This window comes from Stomoxys calcitrans, chromosome 3, assembly GCF_963082655.1.
Source record: "Stomoxys calcitrans chromosome 3, idStoCalc2.1, whole genome shotgun sequence".
NCBI lineage: Eukaryota > Metazoa > Arthropoda > Insecta > Diptera > Muscidae > Stomoxys > Stomoxys calcitrans.
The window spans coordinates 7618079-7642722 of NC_081554.1; the positions used below are offsets into that span (position 1 = coordinate 7618079).

The 24644-nt window shown below is 35.7% G+C and overlaps 5 protein-coding genes across 9 annotated transcripts in view; 2 read left to right on the top strand and 3 right to left on the bottom strand.

Moving 5' to 3' along the window:
- Positions 1-1135: 1135 nt before the first annotated feature.
- Positions 1136-3915, bottom strand: LOC106091896 (transcription factor grauzone). Of its 2 annotated transcripts, XM_013258593.2 has the most exons (5): positions 3706-3915; positions 3475-3615; positions 2521-3413; positions 1988-2185; positions 1136-1929 (listed from the first exon to the last, which is right to left on the bottom strand). In XM_013258593.2, exons 2-5 carry the CDS (start codon positions 3589-3591, stop codon positions 1320-1322), a joined length of 1818 nt encoding a protein of 605 aa, XP_013114047.2. In that variant the 5' UTR covers positions 3592-3615; positions 3706-3915; the 3' UTR covers positions 1136-1319. The 2 variants fall into 2 exon arrangements, with proteins under 2 accessions (XP_013114047.2, XP_059221912.1); XM_059365929.1 differs by having other exon boundaries at positions 3475-3915.
- Positions 3916-6339: 2424 nt separating this feature from the next.
- Positions 6340-9938, bottom strand: LOC106091913 (transcription factor grauzone). The gene is made up of 4 exons (XM_013258617.2): positions 9735-9938; positions 8819-9675; positions 7089-7286; positions 6340-7019 (listed from the first exon to the last, which is right to left on the bottom strand). The coding sequence occupies exons 1-4, from the start codon at positions 9849-9851 to the stop codon at positions 6362-6364; spliced, it is 1830 nt and encodes a 609-aa protein (XP_013114071.1). The 5' UTR covers positions 9852-9938; the 3' UTR covers positions 6340-6361.
- Positions 9939-10788: 850 nt separating this feature from the next.
- Positions 10789-12117, top strand: LOC106092279 (transforming growth factor beta regulator 1). Its single transcript, XM_013259093.2, has 2 exons — positions 10789-11103; positions 11156-12117. The coding sequence occupies exons 1-2, from the start codon at positions 10990-10992 to the stop codon at positions 11978-11980; spliced, it is 939 nt and encodes a 312-aa protein (XP_013114547.2). The 5' UTR covers positions 10789-10989; the 3' UTR covers positions 11981-12117.
- Positions 12118-12673: 556 nt separating this feature from the next.
- On the bottom strand, positions 12674-14670 carry LOC106092270 (etoposide-induced protein 2.4 homolog). Its single transcript, XM_013259081.2, has 4 exons — positions 14374-14670; positions 14008-14312; positions 13239-13913; positions 12674-13175 (listed from the first exon to the last, which is right to left on the bottom strand). The coding sequence occupies exons 1-4, from the start codon at positions 14386-14388 to the stop codon at positions 12812-12814; spliced, it is 1359 nt and encodes a 452-aa protein (XP_013114535.1). The 5' UTR covers positions 14389-14670; the 3' UTR covers positions 12674-12811.
- Positions 14671-15882: 1212 nt separating this feature from the next.
- LOC106092127 (eukaryotic translation initiation factor 4E-binding protein Mextli) overlaps positions 15883-24644 on the top strand; it is a 36740-nt gene continuing 27978 nt past the window's right edge. For 3 of the 4 annotated variants that reach the window (XM_013258898.2, XM_013258907.2, XM_013258910.2), the window contains exons 1-4: positions 15883-15965; positions 21041-21683; positions 21768-22029; positions 22234-22305. In XM_013258898.2, coding sequence (XP_013114352.1) covers positions 21291-21683; positions 21768-22029; positions 22234-22305 — 727 coding nt within the window. In that variant the 5' untranslated portion in view covers positions 15883-15965; positions 21041-21290. The remainder of the gene's footprint in view (positions 15966-21040; positions 21684-21767; positions 22030-22233; positions 22306-24644) is intronic. The other variant, XM_013258916.2, reaches the window with a different exon arrangement.

The following is a 24644-nucleotide window of genomic DNA, read 5'->3' on the forward strand; positions in this document are numbered from 1 at the left end:
AAAAGTCGTACTTAAATCTTCCCAATCCCATACTTTTCCCAATCCCATACTTATCCAAAATCTGCCATATTTCCTTAGGCGTGTTACCATCAAATAATTCTGAATCCGCTATTGGCTTTGCCTTATTAATGATGCGCTTAGATTTTTGCGCAATTTGCAATAAATTTTCCATTTCGCAGCAGAACGATCGCGTTGATAAGTTCGCCAAGCTATATCCCTTAAAAAACGCTATATCGGATTTCATACACTCCAAACATCTTTTCTAGTATAAGAATACCTCTTTCTGCGAACAGGAGAGGTAGACGAATTTCCGCCAATTTATCATAAAGCAGATTCAGTTGCTCATCAACATCAGTCCTGTCCTGAATAGATCAGAAAAATCACACGAAGACACATATTCTTCGACAACAGCAGCACTTACAGCATCAAAATCCATATATACAAATATCTGAGTAACATTCACACTCAGCTTCCTAGCATTATCCCTTCCAGCCCAGCTTCCTAGCATTATCCCTCAACTTTGGTGACAAAAAAAACTATTATCACTAACTATATAGGTACTACAGAAAATTGAATTATACCGCTTTCCTCAATATCAATAATATTATATGATCCAACCAGCAAAAGGACTTCTGCTTTTGGATTATCTGCATTGAAAAGCTTAAACACCATAAACCCCGTTTACACTGCCCCTTAAATCTGTATTTAAGGCTCTCGCTAGCAGCATTGAAATGATCATTGAGGAAGACCCGACTGTTAGTATCGTCCTCAGTAACATCAGGAAGGAATTGAATTGCTTTTATAAAAGCTTGCCATTCATAAAATTTATTAACAACAAAAGTAGATTTATTTTGCAAAAAATACCTTTTTAAATAAATTTTTATAAAAAAATTTCAATTTTGAGAAATTTTGAACCTTATGTCGAGTTAAACACAGAATGAATTCCAATCATTTTTTAATTGGATCAACAAAAAAATTAATTGAAAATTTCACAAATTTTCAGCCATAATTTTAATTGAATATACAATTTTTGTAGTTGCAAATTTTTTCAATTATCTTTCTCAAATATTTTGATTGATATTATCATTTTCGTGATTGAAGCAATTTCAATTAAAAAACTAATTGAACCAATTAATTTCATGATTGAACCCGATTTTTATTTTTGTCTGTGTTGGCCACAAATAAATCAATGAAAATTTATTGCTTTTATAGATTTTATAAATTAATTTTTTCTATTTTCCTTTTACAAGTTATGTGCAAACAACTACATACATATTAGTTTGCATTATATAATGAAACTGGTCTTGCGTCTCATTTATTTAATTTGTTTGAGCTATATTTGATGTTTCAGATTTTGCAGTATCAAATTTCGAAGCTAAAACTTCAGCTGCGCTTAACTGGTCGCCTAAATAACCAACTCGTTGCCTCTTTTTTCTGGCCTCTTCAAATTCAACGGGATGGACATTTTTACGATGAGAGTGCATGTTCGCATTGGAATTGAATGTTTTCGGGCAGTGTGGACAGGTATACAAGTAAGCTCCGGTATGGGTACTCATATGTTCCCTCAGGGATCTTGGCCTTTTAAAACTTTTTTTACAAAATTCGCACTCAAATGTACGATCCGAACGATGTGCATATTTCTTATGACTTTCCATGGCATCGCGACTTGGCGATACTTTATTGCAAATGTCACATACATGTGGCGTTTTCGGTTGCATATGACGTCGCTTGTGTTTTCGTAGCGCATACTTATCTTTATGCCACGATCCGCACAAATCACATTGCTCTCTTGCTTGCCCGTCCTGATGTTCCATTTGGTGACGCTTGAAGGCGCTGGGACCAAAAATAACCTTTGCGCATACATCACACATTCTCCCACCAACGCAGGGCTCTTTATTATGTTCCTCTAATTCTGCCAATGTTTTATATCTACAAAATCAGAGTTAATCTACTAGGCCATATGTTTTATTATTATACATTTACTAACCTTCTGTTACAAGTTTTACATTGTTTAAAACGGTCCTTATGTTTAAAAGTCCTATGCTGCTCCAAAAGATATTTCTTGGCAAATTTTTTCGGGCATTCATTGCATTTATAAATTTTATCTTCCTCTTTTTGATGTTTGATGAAATTATGATTACGAAGCGATTGATAATCTGAGAAAATTTGATTACATTCATCACATCTGCAAATAAAAATGTGGTTAACGTTTAAAAATTTTAAGTATACGGTGTCAGTGATTTGCGAGCCAATATAACTGCTGCTCGATAAATACTTTTAACCATAGAATTATCCTCTTAAAAAACAATAATAATAATAACGCCAAGCAAACGTAACATTTTTCATGGAATAAGGATTAAGAATGATTTGCGGACTTCAAAGGTATATAATATAGCATGAATTTTAAAAAATAATTGATATATTATGGCATGAAAAGTTTATGTTTAATACCGTTGGACAATGCAATTGTGATTCGATTAAATGAAAGTAGTAAAAGCTAATTCCAATTTACCATCTTACCTATAGCAGTTCGGATCAACATGATGTCGAATATGTGCAAGCAAATTTGCTCTCTTGTTGAATTTTTTATCACAACATTTCACATAGCCGTTTTCAATATTGTGCTCACTACGCATATGAGTTTTTATTCCAGCAAAATTTTCAACAGCTACATTACAAACATCACAATGGAGCCCCATGTATTGTGCAATTTCGTCATCAAACGATTTCATTTTAATTTTGTACGCACTTTCTTCCTCTGGCTTTTTATTAGCCTTAGGTTTGGCATTTCTGTACTTTGTCGGCTTTAACTCCTCTGTTTTATCTGAGACATTTTCATCTTTGCGCTTTCTTCCTCTTTTTTTAGGCTTGATTTGTATGGAGTCTTTTTCTATAATTGTTTGAGACTTTTGGACTCTTTTGGAGCGTGTGGTTTTTTCGCTCTCCTCTATCGCCTCAATTTCTTCCTTCGTGAATTCGTCTATGGGTTCTTCTTTGGGGGTTTTTGAATCTCTGGTTTCTTCAGTGTCGTCGAATGGATCCGAATTTTCGGATTGCAAGTTGTTAAATGCATCCATATCACATGAACTGTCGTCCGTATCAATGGAGTTATGCGATACATTTTTAAATGCCTCTTCCGAAGCTTCCAGACCCGTGCAAACTGATTTGTTTAACTCTATCAGTTCTGTGGAAAATGGAACTTCACCCAAAACATCGTATTCCTCGTTTGGTTCAACTTTACCCGCAAGGACACCACATTCCACAATGGCCGTTTCGCTTTTTACCGTCACGATCTCCGGTTCATTCAACCGGTTATGAACCAACTCGACCATTTCATAAAATTCATGGAAATCGTAAAGTTTGCCCAGACATGACTTACAAATAGCTGTGAAGACTGGATCATCTCTATGGGGCTGTTGGAGAGATATAATATGTTCTGTTTTATTGCTTTATTCATGTATATATAAACATTACCTCAAACCAAAAATGCTTTGCCAACACTGTAGCAATGTTATATTTTCCATTTCTCCCCGAATCTTCGAAGACTTTTGTGATGTTTTCAGAGCTTTGTAAACACAAACAGCACATCATGTTTAATAATAAAATTAGCAAATGCTGGAGAGAATTTCAAATTTGTAAATTGTAAACTTTATATTTGTTATACTTTCTCTCATCATCGGCGGGTACACTTCCATAACTTCTTACATGAAAGACAGGTGAAGATGAGATAATCTATGAAAAAGTTTTATAATCACTTGTAAGTTTTCCATTTGCCAAGTACGATATTGCGATTTTGCATATTGCGAAAACTTAAGTTATTTGCCGGACGAAGGACAAAAACAATAATACATATAAACATATAAATGACGCGAATACGCATCTATTTTAGGGATCTGAAAGTCGAGTAATAGACTTTTTGTAAAAAAGTCGAAGTCAACTTTTATAGGCTAAAGAAGTCGAATAATCGACTTTGAAGACAAAAAAACTAAAAGTCGACTTTTGCCATTTTGATAAAATCGTTCCAACTTGGGATCCATGCATGGTACAATTAAGAGGTAGGGTCATTAGCACAACAACAAAAATCTACCCCCAACGAAACTACCTTGAGTGGCAAAAGCCGTAAATTGAAATGTTAAAGTGATTGCAGAAATAAACGTTGTTTTAAAACTTATCTTCACCAAATATGTTTTACATTTGTACTTTTTTATCATTATAACACTGTTTTGCTACTTATGTGTGCAATCTCGGATAACTAGAACATCTTTTAAAGATTTTAGAAAAAAAAAATCACAGCTGTGTTATCAAGCCTTTGACACTTAGACTACAAAATCAAAACAAAAATAAAAAAATGTACTCAGCTGTTTACATGACCTTACCTTATACGTTCATCCTGCTTGGGATTCCTAATCTATTTATCAGAATGTACTTATAAGGTGAGGTAATGCGAACAGCTGAGTACAATTTTTTTAATTTTTTTTTTTTTTTTGATTAAGAAACAAATCTAATTTTCAAAATCTTGTCTACCAGTCTAGCGGATTCGCCAGCATGTGGATAAATAAAACACTCTTCCCACTAAATGCTTTGTTCTTTAAAGCCTAGCAAGGTGGATTTAATAAGGCCAGGTTTTAATAGTAGCAATATGTCGCTACTATTCAAATATAATTAAAGCTCACGAAATGTGCCGAATCAATTCTGCTTCAAAACTGTTGTCTATTTGTGTACCATTTATACAGAATGTGTTCGCACTTTTTTCGACAACATTTTTTTTAATGCATTTTGACAGTTGTTCGGCCGAAAAGTAGAAGTTAGTACTAGGCTTTCATGGCGAAACAATTAAAGGTGGTTTCATTTGTACAACAACCACAAATCATATGGTGCAATTCGCCATCTTGTCATCAAACTCACCGTTTTGCCAACACGCGAAAACAAATTTGTGTGCGTGTGTATATACGTGTGCGTTCATGAGCAGAGAAAAGAAATAGAAAGAAGGAAGATAACAACAAAGAGAATGCAAACAAAAATCTGACATCTTAATACCGTCAAACACGGACACGGAAACTAAACATTGAAATTTGCAAACACAACAGATGGCAACAGCATTATCCACTCGACTGACCAAACTGCTTGATGACAGCACTCCTTTTCCCGATGGTTTAACGCAGTGGCAATCCAATGCCCACTCCAAGGAAAATGCCGCGAAATCCGTACTTGGGTACCGGAAGCCTTCACCAAGAAACCCATGGTACCGACCTAGAGTGTCGAGATGCTACAGAAACCAAAAAGGCGGCATACAGAGCAACCCTGCAATCAGAGGTATCGTGAGAAGAGGAGAGAGGAGAAACGTGGAGAGTGTCGGCGTCGTATGAACCAAGTACTGTATGAGCGGCGTTATTATAGTTGGCTAGGTCATGTTGTCAGAAGAATAAATTAAGAAGCTCCAGCGAAGAAGTTTTTGAAGGAAATTACGATGACACATGCAAACCGGGACGGCCAAGAGCCCAATGGAAAGATCAAGTGGTGAGAGACACCTCGAAACTTTGGTGGCAGCGATCATAGAAGGAGCGCAGAATGCTATTCTAAGTTTGGCTGATGGGACAAATGTTCTGTCATAGCCAAGTAAAGTCAAATTAAACGCCACTTAACTTTGCTTCAATCCCATTGTCTTTGTTGTGTGTTGTTGTTTGACTTTGTTCGTGTTCTTGCGAAGAATAGTTCTTCGGATTTCGGTATAATTTAATAGGAATTTGTTTGCTGTTTTTCGCGATTATTTTTCGAAGCTTTACAAAAATTTCAAACAAAAATTTTATTGAAATTTTTTAATACTGAATGAAATCTGTGAGTTAATCTATTAAAAAAAACTCCAAACACGAAACACGAACATAGTACCAGCTTTTGAAGATATCTATAAATCTTAAATCTTATTGCGATTCAGTTGCAGGATATTGTCCGGCTTTAGACCATTGTTTAATGCTTTCTATTCGAAGAATAGTATAGCAAAAAACATTTAAAAAGTCAGCAAAAAGTTTGTTGTTGCTAGAAGCATTTAACTGGTTTTCTTTACCGCGATTTCATTTTCAACCAAGAAAAATCATCAGAAGGAGATGTCAAATGGATCAAGGTGCTTTACAACCATTTCAACTAGAGCAAGTTGTAAAGCACACATCTGAATTTTAACAGGGATATAAGTTTAAATCTTCTGGACTCGAGGGGTTTGTAAAAAAATTTCTAATTGGACCTTTTTGATAATTTAATAAAAAACATCATGGGGATTAATTGAATGCAAAAGAATTGTTAGAAAGGATATTGTTTCATGATTGCATATTATAGAAATAGTCTACGTATTTGAAAATATTATTTATTTTTAATTTGCGTCAAATAACGTTATAGTATGATTAGACTCGACTTTGGGCAAATTAGGCACTATTTTACTATCAGTGATTGGCGCGCCTATTGCTAAAGGCTTCGAAACGTCTATCGAAGAATTTTGATCACCCATATAACCAACTCTTTGGCGTCGTTTACGAGCTTCTTCAAATTCAACAGGATGTACATTTTTGCGATGTGAGTGCATATTAGCGTTGGAATTAAATGTTTTCGGGCAGTAGGGGCATGTATATAAGACGGCACCCGTGTGTGTTGTCAAGTGTTCCCTTAACGAAATTGGTCGTTTGAAGCACTTTTTGCAAAATTCACACTCAAAAGTTCGATCAGATCGGTGAGCGTATTTTTTGTGACTAACCATGGCTTCTCGACTGGGTGAAACTTTATTACAAATATCACATACATGGGGTGTCTTAGGTTCCAAATGACGTCGTTTGTGTTTTCTGAGTGCATATTTATCTTTATGCCATGACCCGCATAAATCACATTGCAGTTTGTGAGCATCACCGCCATCATGTTCTAATTGGTGGCGTTTAAAAGCCCCGGGACCAAAAATAACTTTAGCACAAATATCGCACATTATTCCGGCTGCACATGGTTCTTTATTATGCTCCTCAAGCTCCTCAATTGTTTTATATCTAAAAAATTTAAAATTAAGATATATATTTTATAGTGTGGTTTAAAGTATAATGAATACGCGGAACTACCTTCTATTACACATTTTGCATTGTTTGCAACGATCTTTATGCTTAAAAGTTCTATGCTGTTCAAGTAGATATTTGCGGGCAAATTTTTTTGGACACTCGTTGCATTTGTATATTTTATCTTCTTCCTTTTGGTGTTTAACGTTGAGATGATTTCGTAACGATTGATAATCAGAAAATATTTGGTCACAATCCTCACATCTATGAGAAAGGCATTGTAAAAGATATTTATTATTAGACATAATAAAAATGTTTTAGGTCTTTGTCATTTGGTTGCTGAAATATGGAGTACTATTCGGTTCAAGCCTGATTAAGTTATTGTGCTGTTATTTTTAAAACTTTCCTTCTAAAATAACTAATGCGTGATATAGCCTATTTTACCCTGTATTAGAAGGCCTTTTCAGCGGAACAAACTGAATTATAGCTCACATATACTTATCTACATTTTCTTAGGCTGATGATGTTGCTCTTATTTTTGTTTGAAATAGTGGTTTATCTGCTATGCTGGAAGCTAATGTTAACAACATTATGTAATGTTTCAACAACCACCAATCTTATGGCAGCCAGTTGTACATACCGCATTGACCCGATGGAGTCCTTGATCGGCAAGGGCTGCCAACACACTTTTAAAACAACAACATTCCTTGGGACAGATATTGGTCTTTTGTTAATCACCTTTGGGTTATTGCATATAAATCTATCGTGTTTGGATATTCGCATCATAGCTTGATATAGTTAAATATTGTAAGGAACGGCATTCGGATTGGAAACATTCCTAATTCTGGAAAAAAATGTCTTGCTCATATTCTTTTGCTATACCAATTAATGTATGGTCCCCAAATTTTTTCCCTTACATTATATAGTGACTATATATAGTTGTTGTTGTTGCAGCAGTCTGTTATGCACTGAGACGGCAGCCCTTGCCGATGAAGAACTCCATCAGGTCAATCCGGTACGTACAACCGGCTGTCATGGGATTATCCATATATCGATTTTTTTATAGTAAAATTAAAGATCTTGAACACATCTCGTATTATGTACATTTCTACAGTTGTCATAAGATCATAAATTTGTTAAGTAGATTCGAAGAAATCCGCAAGTAGTAATTCCTCTTATTAGGAGTTCTGCTTACACTAGTTCTATACCAGTAAGAGTTGATCGTCCCTGGAATTTATTTCCCATATCACTATGCATGGAGGCCATAGCAGGGGAGAGGTTATATTGTATAACGCTGAACGCATGGGTTCTAATCCTGGCGAGTACATCGATGGTTAATTTCTCACTAATTATGGCCACATTTGAGAGTGTTCAGCCTTGTAAAACTTATTTACCAAGTGTTGTTGCTCTGCGCCTCGCCGTTTGGACTCGGCAATAAAAAATATATCCCTTACCATTGAGCTTAAACTTGAAATCGGACAGCACTTATTTATATGATATGGGCACATGGCTAAAAATGTTTTCAGATTTTCTCGCCGGGATTTGAAGCAGGTTCACAATCTAGCTATATGTATTTTTGGGATTAAAGTACCGATCACCCGCATCTTCTTTGTCTATAAAAAAATTGGAGAAAATAGATTTGAATATAGGACATCATGCTCGATGCAGTGAATTTCCTTTCAAACACTAATTTTATTAATTGTGTTTCTAGATACTACTAAATAGGGGCAACTTAAAAAAAAACCTCTCTGTAGATGAAACGACGCGGAAAGCGGAAGCTTGTTCAACATACTCACCTATAACAATTTGGATTAACATGACGCCGAATATGATACAACAGATTTGCTCTCTTGCAGAATTTTTTGTCACAGCATTTCACGTAGCCATTTTCAATGCTATGTTCAATGCGCATATGATTTTTTAGGGTAGCAAAATTTTCTACAGCTATGTTGCACACATCACAATGTAGGCCCATATACTGAGAAATTTCATTGTCGAACGATTTCATCTTATTTTTATAGGCACTCTCTTCGTCTGGATTTTTATTAGGTTTCTCTTTGCATTTAGATTTCTTTGGCTTGTCGCCTTTGTTTTCATGATCCAAAGAAATTTTAACTTTAGGCTTTCTTCCCCTCTTTACTGGAACTGCAAGCTTTTCAGCTACCGAAGGTAGTACGCTATCGGCTGGTGCATTCGATTTCTTTGAATTTCGGGTTGAACGTGTCCTTTTCTCAGTTGGAGTTTGTAAATCCTGCTCGTGCATATCTCTTACCACTTCTGTATCGTCAAATGGATCCGAGTGCTCAGAATCCTCCTCTTGATAGTCCATATCAAATTCATTGTCATAGCTATGGCTATCGTTGGAATTATGAGCGTTGAAATGGATGTCCGAGTCTAAAGTGGAGCAAGACTTCGTTGACTGGTTTAAGGCCACTAATTCCGTAGAAAGTGGCACCTCGCCCAATTCATGTAAATTTTCTTCATACGGCTCATCTTTGCATGCAAGCGTTTCTTCACTTTTCACCGTCACAATCTCCGTGTTAATCAAACGGTGGTGAACTATTTCCACCATTTCATAGAATTTATGGAAATCATAAAGTTTTCCCCAGCATGCATTACATATTGCGGTAAAAGCTGGGTCATCCTTATTTGGCTGTATAAAAAATTTACTTTAATTAATCGTTTATGCATTAAGTGCAACAAAAATCTTACTTCAAACCAGAAATGCTTTGCTAAAATTGCCGCTACATTATATTTTTCTGACATTTCTGAATCTCCAAAAATTGGCATAGCATTTTCTGTGCCTTTTAAACACAAGCAACATAACATGGCTAATAAATTCCAGCAAGTAAATAAAAATTTTAGTTGAAAATTTATTTTGTTGTATATTTGTTTTGATCTGCCTCTTATTGCAAATGCTTGTTGAATTGATAACACTTTTTGTGGGGTGCTAAATTATACTAAAGTTGGTATCACACGATATATAGGCAAAAATGCACTTCATAGGGCCCATCTCTGATTTTATTGAAACTTGGTGTGTAGAAGTGGTTTGACCCCAGTAACACAAATTCGAAATGCGTTTTTGGGGCAAAGGACCCTGTGCCCACTAGTGTCCCACGGGGTCTTGAGAATTTTGCACCTTGTTAAGGCAATGTGGGTATCCCGTGCACGCTCTATTCGGCGTGTATTCTCAGATGTATTGTCCTTTTTTTACAGACATGTGTAAACAATCATGATTGCAAGCTAGCCCAGTTGATAAAAACTTTAATTGTTTCGCGAGAGAAATTTTACAGTTATGTTTTGTTTTTATTTTCATACCAAAAGACATTTTTTATCTGTACTTATGGTTTTATTGTTTTTTTTCGCATGTAAATAAAATAACAAAAAGAAAACACTTACCGTTGAAACCAATAAAACAAAAATGATGCCGACAATAATGTCAAGCGTTGCCGCTAAAATTTCTTTTTGCCATTTTCCTCACTATAAACAGAGTACTACTTTTTCACCTATTTTCCTTCAGAGTTTCGCATGGTGAAACAATTAAAGTTGGTCTCATTTGTACAACAACCACAAATTATACGGTGCGATCCGCCATCTTGTCATCAAGCTGATCGGCGTTTTGTCAACACACACAAAGAAATTTGTGTGCGTGTGTAAACGTTTCCGTAATAAGCAGAGAATATGCGAGAAAGAATATACCAACAAAGAGAATGCAAACTAAAATCTGCCATCTTAATACCGTCAAAGCTGCCCGGCTGTTAAAAGCCGTTCGCGTAAGACCACCTTTTTAAGTCCGCCTTGAGCGTTTCGCCGACGCTTTTTTTATATGAAGTTTGACAGCATTCCACCTGAAAAGCTGAACAGAAAACTCAGCTTAATGGAATGAATGTGACATCCCAACCCTGATCATCTGGTACTATTTTCTTCATGCAATAACTTGCTTTAAAACCATTTTATATCTAAGAAGATGTCCTCATCCGCTCATCTTCAATACCAAAATAGTCAGCATTCAAGAGTTATGAATCTAAAATATAAATCAAAATATAAAAAACTGAAGAAGCAAATTAAACATTTGGTTTTTGTAAGTATGCGAACTTGAGATATTGGCTTGTTTTATTGCATTGCCTTTTCAGGAAAATGCTTCATTGTGCGATGAAGTTTCTCAAATCCAACTAGACTTACAACTAGCACGAGAGGAGCGAAGGTATTTAATTAAACGTCTTATGCGCCATGAAGGATACGATGAGGGCCTTGATAATAAGAACAATAATACGGAAATTGTCGCAATACAGCAGAAAACAAATAACATTCCCAAGAAGAGAGGACCAAAAAAACGTATCAGCAATGTAAACTCACAGGTCGATTGTGATTCGCAAGGAAAACCAAAAATGCCAATAAATTTGTGCAACGTTTTAATCCACTCTTTGGGTGAAATTCTTCCAACCAATCCTAATTTCCACAATTCCAGTTGGATTTACCCTGTGGGGTATGTTGCGACACGTATTTATGCGCACCCAAAGGATCCGCAAAGGAAGTGCGTATTTACATGCAAAATTCTTAATAATACTGGAATGCCCCAATTTCAAATAATACCGGACAATGATTTGGATAGCGTTTTCTTTGGTGAAAGTGCTAATATTTGCCATCAATCCCTTTTGGAGACATTGCGAAGGTCGCTATCTGATGCGGCCAAATTGCCTTTACGTGTCCAGGGAGAAAAGTTTTTTGGTTTGTCAAATCCTGTGGTGCAATCACTGCTAAAATTGGATCCGTCTTTTAAACAGTGCACGAATTTCAAAGAATTTCCAAACAAAACTGATTTTCCAGGCTATAACATCCCCGAAGACAAAGATCCAACCATGTCTTGGGAAGCTTTTTCACTTATTACAATGTCCGCATATCACACAATGCCAGAAATTAAAGATGAACCACCTGATGAGTTGTTCGACATGAATTAGCTTCAAAATTTAAGAATGCTTCAACTTCTAACTTCATTTGACACATTCGACTGCGGTAGTCCATATTTTGTATTATCCAAAGTTAGAATAATAAAAAATAGATGTATGTGATGAAATCTGAAAAATATCATATTCTACTCCCCTGTATTTGTTCATCAATTCAAAAAACAAAACCAAAATTCCAACTTATTTTAAGCTCCGAAATTTTTCGATTTCCCTAAAAAAATACACAGAAACCTCGATATGGCAAAGTTAGATATTAGAAAAAGTAATTCTTGGGAATGATTTAATCATTGGTGCACAAAATGAAAATGAAATTATATGCGTGAATTACTCTCCTTAATTTGTATAATTCTTTCATTAAATGAAAATTCATTTATCCGATACAAAAAGATACAAAATTACTTATCTTTCCTTTTTTATCTTGCCATTAATCAGGAAAAAATATTGTTTTTAAAACAAAAACACAAAAAACGATTCTTACACCCATGCGCATATTCATTCGTTGCTGTCTCGACAACGGATAAAGCCAAGAGAATAAGAATGCATGTAGAATGAGCATCAACGCTTACGTTAAGGAAATTTAAGTTTTGTGCACCAGTGATCTAAACGAATCACGGCGAGTTTTTTTAATTAACTTTTTCCTATAAGATTTGCTTTCGTTAATAAAAACCATTTCTACTAGGAACTTGATTAATTTAGTAAAAAAATTATAATCATATATTGCTCAACTTAAGACATATTTGCAAAAAATTTTAGACTTAAAAGTAAAAAATGTTATCCATCTTATTATATATCGCAAGCGTACACACAGTCATTCTTAATGTAAAACTACCTTCGTTGATTGTGGTTTCTGCTTTGGACTGATGCAGGAACTGCTGGAGTATGTGTTGGTAGAAGGATACGACTACCGTCAGCATAACGTATTTGACGCTCGGGCGTCGGAGTTAAACGTGCGGGACTGATTCTTGATGGAGGTTGAGGATAGCGATATTGAGGCGGTTGTTGTTGATTAAGAGTCTCCCGGCGTTTCCTAAGCTCATCTTTTGACTGCTGACGATGTTGATGCTGATTATGGTTAACATGCTGTTTTGTAGGTGCACTTTTATTGGCAGTTACCTTATTCACTTTTCGACCCCCAAAAATTAGGTTAGATACAAATATAACGGGTGAGAATAGTCGCAATGCTGTGTCACTGAAAAATATTAAATACATTGTTATTATATCGGATACTTGGCAGGAAAGGGGATAAGCTTACGTTGTTCCAATAATTGGTTTTGCCTCATTGCCGCTCAATATAAATAATGGAAAAAATATAGAAAAAATGCAGCTGCTCACAATAATTGACGACGTCATATTTGTCAGAACGGTCAAGGGAACACCAAATCCCAAAAAGTATGGCCAATTTATTTCGATGTAATTTAAACGCCTATGCAATTCCCATCCCATATTAAACCATTTGTATTCGAACGCATAAAGCGAATATAATAGGCAAAGGTGTATAAAACATAAAAATTCGCCAACATACGGAATGGGAAATAAGCAGACCAGTTGGCTTTGTACCAAAAACAAAGCCTGAACTACTAAATTGAAGAGGAAATCTGCAACTAATTTACTGATGTTCGGTATAAGATTGGGTTTGCCTTTGCGCACTTTGTATGCCTCGTTTGCAATATCGGCAAACCACAGAGAGCTAACTATTTTACTTAGCAAAAAAATTGGTAAAACCCACATCATTCCAAAGATTATCGACAGGAAAAAAGAGAGCCAACCCCATATCATATGCAGATCTTGAGATTTTTCTCCATAGCACCATGTTAGTATCAATTTTAAAGTTGGAAGCAGTACGCGTTCAAACAGTATAATGCTCATCCATGTGAAACCGCCGTTGAGCGCACATGACTTCAGCACTTGTTTTGCTATTTTTTTCTGTCTGCAAATATTGAATATACGAAAGTTTATTATTTATGGTTATAAAAGAAAATAAAAAAAATTGTAAATGCGTATGTATACGTCCATTGACTTACTTAAAAGGTATTGTAGTTTCTGAGGTCTTTTCCTTCTTGGGCAAATTATCCAACCGACGTTCATCAGGATTCGTATTGCCTCTTACCAACATTTCGCGTTGACGTTGCTCTTCATACATGGCAGATGCAGAAGATGGGACTGGTGAGGGACTTCTCCGCATCATGCGTTGACATTCGTTTATACGTTGCTGTCGTTCAGCTTCTTTTTCTGCATTTTGTCTATGAATTTCAGCATCAATGTAAAAAACCAATGTCATACCTTTAATGCTATCCCACAAGCCATAAAAGAAGCCCAAAATTATAAGCTTTAAAAATAGAAATGACTGAAAAAATTTCATATGATGAAGTAGAAAATTAATATGTTACCTTCGCAGAGTCCATTATCTAGTCTGTTCTTTTATAAAAATATTTTCATTTGTACAAAAAAGCACCAAAAATTTCCGTACTTCCCAGTTGTAGAACAACAAAATATATTATGATTTTATTTAAATATGCTTGTAATTAGTTTTATTATCAAGTATAGTTGGTTAGTGCTCCTCGGCAAACAGTCAAATGTGTATGTAAAATGTTTATTCACTTAATATTTGATTTTAATATTATTTAATGATATAAATTTGCGTTCTAATGTTTTGAAATACCTAAATTTTATCAGCTGATTCGTTGCACTTTATAGACCAGGGTACACTCTTGGTAGAATTAAGAAGGTAAAGTCGCTTGCCCAACAACAAATTAAGCTGCTATCACTATGTTCGTTTTTCATAGTTGAAAACACATTTTTTTGGCGGTTACTTTCTTAAAACATACAAAAATCACAATGGTAATATAATAATTTTATTAAAATTGTTTCATAAGTTACGGCTAGTACTATGTTCATTTTTCATCGTTGAAAAACCGCAATTACTTTTTGAAACATTAGACAAATAACAACAGGCGCGTTTTGTTTACAAATTGAAGGCTGGTTCTATATTTTCCACAGTTGAAAACACACATTTTTCACGGTTACACTACAAAAACACAATGAAAACTTAATACTTATAAGAAGATAAATAAACTCTGGTACTATATTCGCTCTTCGCTATATTTTTCGCCGATTACTTTTTTTAGATTATAAAAAAAATAACTTGCTGATTTCATTCAGTAGGACATTCCCTCATTACTTTAGGTAAAATTTCTATAAAAATGTTTTTCTATCATTGTTATTTGTGCAGTTTTTTAAAGAAGTAATAGCGGAAAAATGGGTTTTCAACTGCGAAAAACGAACGTAGTACCAGCCATTATTTATGAAAAAATCTTCATAAAAATCTTGTGTTCTCAATGAGATTTTTGCAATATTTCAAAAAAAGTAACATTACTCATTACTTTAGGTAAAATTTCTATAAAAATGTCTTTCTATCATTGTTATTTGTGCAGCTTTTTAAAGAAGTAATCGCGGAAAAAATGGTTTTTCAACTGTGAAAAACAAACGTAGTACCAGCCATTATTTATGAAAAAAATCTTCATAAAAATATTGTGTTCTCAATGAGATTTTTGCAATATTTCAAAAAAGTAACAATGAAAAATGTGTGTTTTCAACTGTGGAAAACAATATAGTACCCCAGATAAATTCATTTACAGGAAGTGACAGTTGTCAAACAACTAAATAATGAGTGCACTATCTGTCAAAATCAGTGATTAGTGCAAAAAATATAAAACCGTAAATGCAGATAAAAAAGTATGGAAACAAATGATTACTGTCAAACTTCAATCGTAAAAAAATTATTTCAGCAACTATTCCGAAAGCAGAACAGAATACCCACCCTATGACTCTAGACTCTTTGATTGAGTCTAGGCTTTTACGCCTGTACGTCACGCTAACGGTATTTCTATTCCAATAATAAAGACGTCAATTTTGACCGACTCTGAATTATCCGCGTTATTTTTCTGTTCGCAAAGTGGAATAATTTTGCTGAAAAATTCTGGTAAGTTTATGAATTTTATCCCGAATTTAATCGATCGGTTACCTACACTTCAAAGGACAGTGGAGAAATATCTGGAATAAATCAAATTTATGGCAAAGACACATGGAAAATATCCATTGTCACATCGGTGAATGAATTTTTTTTTGGTTAATGGTTGCTGCAGCAGAGCAGCTGACTTAAGTGTGCTGCTGTTGTGTGAATGTGTTGTTGCTATTCTCGACAAATGATTCAATTCAATTTTGGAAGGGCGCGGGGCGAGGCAAACATAATGTTGCGTTGTCTTTCATTTTTTTTTCTTGATTTGTCTGTGCTGTGTGTGACGAGTCTAGAATACCAAAAAATATTAAAATCGTTAATTGTAAACATTTAGCAACAACAAGGAAGGGCCTCCGCCCAACTAATATGTCTGCCACATTATTTACTTTAATTGCAACTCAGAATAGAAATTTATTATTTGTGGTGTATTAGAAATATATTTGCGTTATCGTCTGTTTTACATAGTTTAAGTTTGAGTTTACCATCCTTTTTCCCGTTCTTGTTTTCACCTGTGTCAGTTGGACATACATGCATATTCATATGTATATACGAGTATGTTTATTTCTATTCTCGCTATCTATTTACTGTAGATCGTAGATGATCATTAGACATACTTGCTTGTGGTAGAGAGGAGAGACGAAAATGTGCGCAGTTTGTCAGTGCGCCTATTTGCTGTTGTGTTATTATACCCTTACTGGATGTAAAATATATTTACCATCAGTGGAATAGAATTTAAGCATAGTTTTTTTTATCTACTTAATTTTGAATTAACTGAAAATTGCATGTGGTGGTAGCGATCCTTGGTAAGATCCCTTTGGGGAGCAAGGCGTTCCGGTGCATAGCTCTGATCGCTGAGGGATCTGCCGGATCGTAATTGAGTCAGAACTATTCTGGTTTGGAGGGGATAAAATTTCTTCAGGTGCGATGAGCGGCGTTCGTTCTCAAAGGATTCACCCGGTAGCTATTCACCTCATAGGCTACCGTGTCTGCATGAATGTTGTCCAGACCCGTTTGATATGCCGCTTGATCTAAAGGTTCTCTTTTGTAGCGCTGAACCTCTGGCTCTAGACATGGAGGTCCAGCATGTAGTCATGGCTTCGTAGGATCTTTGTCTCCTAATGAAGGTGGTCCACAGAGAACGGAGGAAGACATTTTGACAAATCCGAATATTAGTACACTGTGTGTCACAGAGACCATATTGGCGCTGCATAATTTACCACTGACCGGCCAACTGCTTTGTACTTGGCCAACAAGGTTTCTTTGTGATCACCCCAGTGCTGCAAGTGACTTGAGAACCTTGTTATTCGGATTTTATCGCAGATTGCTGTAGCGTGTGGGGAGAATGTGTAAAAGCTGTCAAGAGTGACGCCAAGTATTTTGGGACACTTGATGGTCGGAAATATTTGTCCATCGATCATCGCTTTCAGTTCAGTATTCACCTCACGCGTATCTGTAGTGAACAATGTGACTGAAGATTTGGTGGCAGATATCTTCAGATCTCTTGTAGCGAAATATGAGGCAAGTTCATTGAGGAAGACGTTTAACCCCAGTGCTGCCAGCAAGTGACTTGAGAATCTTGATTTTATTTCTGTCTTTATCGCACATTGCTGTAGCGGGTGGTGAGAATGTGTAAGAGCTGCCAAATGTGACGCCAAGTATTTTGGAACACTTGATTATCGGAATCATTTCTCCATCGATCATCACTTTCAGCTCAGTATTCACTTCACGCGTATCTGTAGTGAACAATGTGGCTGAAGATTGGGTGGCAGATATCTTCAGATCTCTGGCGGCGAAATATGAGGCAAATTCGATGAGGAAAGTTAAACCTATTGCAGATGTCATCAATGGGTCGGGGGCCTGATGCTACGATCGCACAATCGTCCGCTTACGATACGATCTCTATGGAATAGAGGATAGAGGTGCCGGAGATATCACCTCGGGACGAACACGTACACTGCGGCGGCAGCCCCCGGCCGATAAAGCGTTCCCACGGGTCAATTCGGTACACTGAACCAGCTGTAGGTTGTCAAAAAAGTATTACCTCCTAGTTTTATTTTTTACACCGGTATTAACAATACTTATTGCAGCCTTTAAATAGATTTGATAGATATCCTTTATAGAAGCTGCATTAAGTCTTATGAATAGATTTTTCCAGAAATTTTTGGAAATTAATTTGATACTGAATCATGAGATTTACTGTTCGATTCTCAAAAGACTATAAAGTTGACATAAGAAAGTACTTGTTGGTTCGTCTGAGGAGGCAAATAAATTATTGTCAAACTGTGAACTTTTTTATTGTTAACACAACTACAACATTATTTGGCAAATGTTATAAATTAACATTTACTTAACATTTCAGCCAAATCATTTACGGTTTGTGCGATATAGTTGCACAAGAAGTTAAATTCAAGATCAGTATAGATCGAAACTAAATCCGAAAATGAACTCAAAACCCTATGCATTGCATTGGTATTGGAAGTCATAGTAGCAAATCATGGACCTAGCAGAGTGGTCAACAGAATATGCTAATGTCCCGTCGGAGATTGTCGAAGGCAAAACAATTTCGATTGGGGTGGGACCCATCCCGCATATCTGATGGGACATTTATGGGGTTAAATTGTTATTGGTTGTCGTCACCAAAAAAGAAGAATAACAATTTCACTCAGTAGAAGTTTCGAAGTCCACTGTGGTGCAGAGATTGCCATGTCCGCCTATGACGTTGAACGCCTGGGTTATAATACTGCAGATAACATCAGAAAAATTGTAAGCGGTGGTTATCTCATCCTAATGCCAATGTCACGTTTGCCAAATGTTGTCGAAATATGTATTGGGTTGCCCAAAAAGTAATTTTTTAAAAGAAAGTATAATAATACAATAATACAAAAACCCAAGTTGCAGATGAATATGGGAAACCTGCGATCAAATAAAAGCATATTTTAATTCCAAGCAATAGTTAGTTCTTCCAATACAAAACGTAACTTTTCTTGTAATATTTCATTGCAAATATGTTCATAACATTCCATTAAGGAACAGGGCCAAACTTCTCACAGATCAATGAGTGCTGTCCGATTAAAGTTTATAGCCGAGTCCGAACGGCATGCCGCAGTGCGACACCTCTTTGGGGAGAAGTTTTTACATGGCAAAGCACCTCACCAAGGTCGCCAGCATTAGTAGGAAATAACCACGGGGCAACATTTTTTTCTGATGTTCACGCCAGGATTCGAACCAAGGCGTTCAGCGTCATAGGCGGACATGCTAACCTCTGCGCTACCGTGGCTTACAATATTTAATATCTCATTTGCAAATTGCACATTTTGTCCATGAACATTCCACTAAGGGACAGGGGCAAACTTCTCATATATCAATGAGTGCAGTCCGATTTAAGTTTGAGCTCAACGATAAGAGGTCTCCTTTTTATAACTGAGTCCGAACGGAGTGCCACAGTGTGACACCTCTCTGAAAATTAGTTTTACATGGCATAGTACCTCACAAATGTTGCCAGCATTAGGAGGGGAAAACCACCGCTGAAAATTTTGTTTTGATGGTCTCGCCAGGATTCGAACCCTGGTGTTAAGCGTCATAGGCGGACATGCCTACCTCTGTGTTACGCTACGCTATTAAGGCTATTTCATTTAGCCTTAAGAAATATGGAAACATGATAAGAATACATTTGTTTATTTATCAATCCCATGGCAGCCAGTTGTACGTACCGGATTGACCCGATGGAGTCCTTTATGGGCGAAGACTGCCCCCTCAGTGTACAACACACTGCTACAACTCCAACAACATTTATTATATTGGGTTGCCCAAAAAGTAATTGAGGATTTTTTAAAAGAAAGTAAATGCATTTTTAATAAAACTTAGAATGAACTTTAATCAAATATACTTTTTTACACTTTTTTTCTAAAGCAAGCAAAAAGTAACAGCTGATAACTGACAGAAGAAAGAATGGAATTACAGAGTCACAAGCTGTGAAAAAATTTGTCAACGCTGACTATATGAAAAATCCGCAATTACTTTTTGGGCAACCCAATACTAACATTCAAGTATTTTTTTTAATATATACATATATGTTTATTCTTTTAATTAAAATATATTTCAGTTCAATTTAAGGAACAAAGTTAAAATTTTTTTTTTCAAACATATCCAGATAAAAAACAGTAATTTTGATTGGTTTGGTCTAAGTTGGTTTACAGGAAATCTTGGTGTTAGTGTTAAATTAAAATGTTATCTGGATTTTTTCGTAGAGATAATTTTTGTTTAGAAGCGGATTCCTTCCTTTTCTTCTTTCCTTTTCCACTGTTCTTATCTCTCTCTCTCTCTCTTCAACATATTTACCATGAATTTACGCAAGTAAAATTTCGTAGTTTGTGTCGAGGCTGTAAAGATTTTTTTTCTGAATGATAATTCTAATTGATTCCAAAAAATTTAAATAAAGATGAGACTGTGGCAAGTTATTATGTGAAGATAGTCGCTTTGGTATATTTTCATTTCGATTAAGACCGGCAGCGTCAGACCTTGTATGCATAATGATAAAACTTATCAAACAGAATATAGTTAAGTGATAAGGAGACAGATTCAATGCGAAAAACAGTAGAAATTTAAAAAAAAAATATTAAATCGGCCTTTATAACGTGCGTTGTTGTTGTTGACCCAAAAAATGAAATATTTTTTATATTAATTGGGACATCAAACTCGTTCAGAGTACGGGTGCTGTTTACAGGCACTGTCGCACTCTTTAATAAAATGTAAATTGAGCGAAATATTGCATTCCGTTATTGCAAAGCGTTATTTTGTTGGCAAATGTTAAGGAAATTTATGAAATTACCAAGGAAACATAATAAAAATGTATGTTTGAGTTAACAACAACTTGCATTGGAATTCAGTAAGTACTCTTGGAAAAATGGGGATTGTTATGTGGCTATAGCAAAATAAAACCTACACTAATAGATTCTAACGAATACTCGAACATGCAGGATGCGACTGTTTCTATCATTTTTAAATTGATTTTTTTCTAATCTACAACTCTTTACTTTCAGGGGGAGGTGCGAACGATAAACCAAAGAAACAGTCTTATCTGTCTTAATTTCTACGATTTTTTACTTGAAGCGATCGATACTCAATTCAGACATAGTTTTGAGTAAAGTCAAGCAGAAACGTTTTCACATCCTCCGCCTTGAACTAACGGTTAATTAAATAAAAAACAAGCTCACAGGACAAAATTAAAAAAACCACCAGCAACCTGACAAGTTTTTGATTGGCCCAAAAGACATTTAACCATCAAACATCATGGCGCATCTGGGACGCTCTGTCAAAAATGTCGAAGCTCCGCGACCCTTAAAATCACAATCTCGTTCGTCCCTTAAGAACAATTATATGCTCATTGAGGAGCTTATGCAGTTGATAGAAAATGTAGCGATTTCATTACAATCGGGCATTAATAATACAGAGCCAATGGCTACGCTGGTACAAAATCTTCGTATTCATGGTCCCCAATTGGAGACGGTCTCAAAGGATACATTGGATCGGGCATTTGTTGTATTCCGTAATGCGTCGCAGGACGAACGCTTAAATATTATGACTCGTCTTAATTTGCTCGAATTGATTGAATTGAGGGCCAAAGGATGGGAAGACAGCGGCATCAATGCCTATTACAAGACTAAGCAGGCCACGAATGCTGAGGTAAGTGGGAAGGAGTTGTTTAGCGCAATCAATTGTCAAGAGAAATCTGTTTTTTTTCAAATTTGTTGCTTGTCTGACTTACAGTTAAATGATGTCCAGAATCATGTTGATCCAACCCAAACAGCATTTTTAAGCACCTCCCCCACATTTGGTGGTATGAACGCTGGGAATGCTGCTGCAGCTGCCGCTGCGATTGCCTCAGTCGGTTCCGCTAATCAACAACATCTACTCTTGAGTCCTGGCGAAGTTATACGTAATTCCGGCAAGTTTCCCAAACCAACTAAAATTCCTGGCAAAACCTATTGCAAGGATGAGGTTGTGATACGAAATGCAGATTCGGGAAAAGGTATTTATTTATGAACGCACATGCTTATATGGCCACTTTTTTTCTCAGTTTCATACAACGGCACAAAAACGCCAAAACACAAATTCCCTATAAGAAATACTGAAATGATAAATTGTTCTAAATTTTATCCATTTACATTCTTCTCTTCACACGATGCCCCCTTCTCTTGACACTTTTGTGTGCTAAATTGTAAATGTTTTTAAGTAATGGGTATCAAAGGTCGACGTGTCCATATGATTGAGGAACTCAGTGAAACAATCATATCATTCCAAAGAGGTAAACCAAACCAATATTGTCTAATCTCGTTTGTTTTTAATTTTCTTTTGATATTCATCCCCATTGGCATGGCTAAAATCTTAATTGAGTTCGTGTTCATTACATTTGCAATAGGCTAGTGTTTCAGGAATTGCATGTCATTTACATATACAATATGAAAAATTCAATATGTTGAGCAATCTAACATGGAAAATGTGTTTGAGTCCAATCTATTCAACAAAGCACCAATTCGAAAAGTAATCTGCAACTAATTATTGATTAACTATATTCACATATTTTACCTTTCAATACTAATAAGCAGCATTGTGATTTTTTTTTTCACAAGTAGAAAAAATGTATGTATATTTAAATTTTGTGAAATCAAGCTCGAGGTCTTCAGATTTGTTTATTTATACGATATTTCCTCCATCCGTTGGTGAGTGTTTTCAAGCAAATCGTAATTAGAGTAACATAGAAATCACAGACAAAACTTAGAAGCTATGCCATCATCTTTACTGGCCGTTGTCTGTTTTGTCACTCAACAGACAACGGCCAGTAAAGATGTTTGCATAGCTTTTAAGTTTTGTTTGTGATTTCTTTGTTACTCAAATTTTTATTTTCTTGAATATGCTCACCAACGTAAGTGCGAAATGTCGAATAAATAAATAAACACAACTCTGAGGAACTCGAGCTTGATTTCACAAAATTTTAATTTTCAACTAAAAAGGTCGAACAAAATAGAAACAAGAATATGCAGTTAAACCTCGATTATCCGGCTCGCTCGCCACAAAGCTTAGCATGGAAAATTGAAAAACAAGGTTAATAGAGTTTTTTTAAACGTCTTTCAATATCATACAGAGTTCTATGATGTTATTTACAGACATCGGTATGGCGATAGCGTTTTAAAATATGTTATACATAATTATTTAAAGTACTTATGAAGTGTTGTTTGTTTTTGAGCGTCTATTTTTGTTTGAGTAGATTTGTTTGTACGCGATGCACCTGCATTACATCAGGCTCTGAAATTTCTGGAATTCTATTGTCTTCAAGAAATTCCAAAAGAGCACTGCATCCCTCTATTGCTTGAGCCAAAGTAGGTATTTCTGGGTATTTTGAGTTTCCTTCGTCTGACACTTGGGAATCCCCATCAGTCTCGTAATCTTCGCTTTGATTTGTCATACGTATTATGTTCAGGTATCAGATAGAATAGTACAGGATGTGATATCATCATCGCACTCGATCCACTTTAAGAGGTCATCAATAGAACATCCAGGCGGTTCGCATTTTCGTCATCTTGGGACATCAGGTTGTTCCAAAGTTTGTGTAATATTTATGGTGTTAACTTGTCCCAAGTTATAGCAGCTGTCCACAAAGCTGTCTTAATATTCAAAGACTTGGCGAAATCATGAAGGTGGGGGACATTTTTTAATGCTCTTGGATTGACCATCAGTTTGCATCTGTGTGGCCCAACTGCATTACCACAAAGCAAATCTGTTTTTCTTTTCTTGGATGCTTTGTACCCATCGATGGATAATTATTAACCAGTGAGCAGCGAAGTCTGAGGCAAACAATTCCAAAATAGGCTTATTTCGTCGGCGTAATAAATTTGTTCAGTTTTACTTTCAATATATTCGCGTAAGTCGTATTCAAACAGAATGGCTGATTCGTAATCAGCGTCGTTTTTTGAATTTTTGAGCCAACCAGTTGAGTACTTGCATTCCGAATTTATGTATAGTTTTTCATAAAATTATTTCGCCTTTTCAGTTATTATTACACCTAAAATTTTATGCCAGGCAATAAAATTGTTAAATTTGAGTTAACTCACCTGAAATTGAAGTTCCCTTGAACCTTTCTTGATGATTATTTTGTGTGTCTTTTTTTTACTTTTTTCCACTTCTAGAGGCAAATTTTAAAATTGTTTTCTTATTTTTTTATTAAATCCCGTACAGTTTGTTTGCCAACACCGTATTTTTCAGATAACAAACCAATGGACAATGGAGCCATTTTAGAACAAACACCTTAACCGGTCAATTTTTATTAGCCACTGAATGTGATTTGATATTCACCTTAAACTAAAAATCCCGGAATTTTACATCAAACAATCATGATTGTGGTGCACGGTTAATAGAGGTAAAACGCGGTTAATAGAAGTTTAAAATCAAAAGCACAGCATGCCGGTTAAAAGGGGTACCCTGTTTATAATGGGCCGGATAATCGAGGTTTAACTGTATATAAGTTATATCAAGTTATAGGCCGATTTGGACCGTACTGGTCATGGCTGTAAGCAGTCATAGAAAAACACCACATCCAAATTGCAGCGAAATCGGATAAGAATTGCGTCCTCTAGAGGCTCAGAAAAT

What these genes read in the sequence shown, in the direction of transcription:
- LOC106091896 (XM_013258593.2), bottom strand. Translation starts at nt 3,591, where the DNA reads ATGATGTGCTGTTTGTGTTTACAAAGCTCTGAAAACATCACAAAAGTC. An exon ending in CAAAGCATTTTTGGTTTGAG is followed by an intron (nt 3,414 to 3,474) that starts GTAATGTTTATA and finishes TCTCTCCAACAG; the next exon opens with CCCCATAGAGATGATCCAGT. An exon ending in GTTGATCCGAACTGCTATAG is followed by an intron (nt 2,186 to 2,520) that starts GTAAGATGGTAA and finishes TTTTATTTGCAG; the next exon opens with ATGTGATGAATGTAATCAAA.
- LOC106091913 (XM_013258617.2), bottom strand. Translation starts at nt 9,851, where the DNA reads ATGTTATGTTGCTTGTGTTTAAAAGGCACAGAAAATGCTATGCCAATT. An exon ending in GTTAATCCAAATTGTTATAG is followed by an intron (nt 7,287 to 8,818) that starts GTGAGTATGTTG and finishes CCTTTCTCATAG; the next exon opens with ATGTGAGGATTGTGACCAAA. An exon ending in TGCAAAATGTGTAATAGAAG is followed by an intron (nt 7,020 to 7,088) that starts GTAGTTCCGCGT and finishes TAAATTTTTTAG; the next exon opens with ATATAAAACAATTGAGGAGC.
- LOC106092279 (XM_013259093.2), top strand. Translation starts at nt 10,990, where the DNA reads ATGTCCTCATCCGCTCATCTTCAATACCAAAATAGTCAGCATTCAAGA. An exon ending in AAATTAAACATTTGGTTTTT is followed by an intron (nt 11,104 to 11,155) that starts GTAAGTATGCGA and finishes TTGCCTTTTCAG; the next exon opens with GAAAATGCTTCATTGTGCGA.
- LOC106092270 (XM_013259081.2), bottom strand. An exon ending in GAAACTACAATACCTTTTAA is followed by an intron (nt 13,914 to 14,007) that starts GTAAGTCAATGG and finishes CAATATTTGCAG; the next exon opens with ACAGAAAAAAATAGCAAAAC. An exon ending in AAACCAATTATTGGAACAAC is followed by an intron (nt 13,176 to 13,238) that starts GTAAGCTTATCC and finishes AATATTTTTCAG; the next exon opens with TGACACAGCATTGCGACTAT.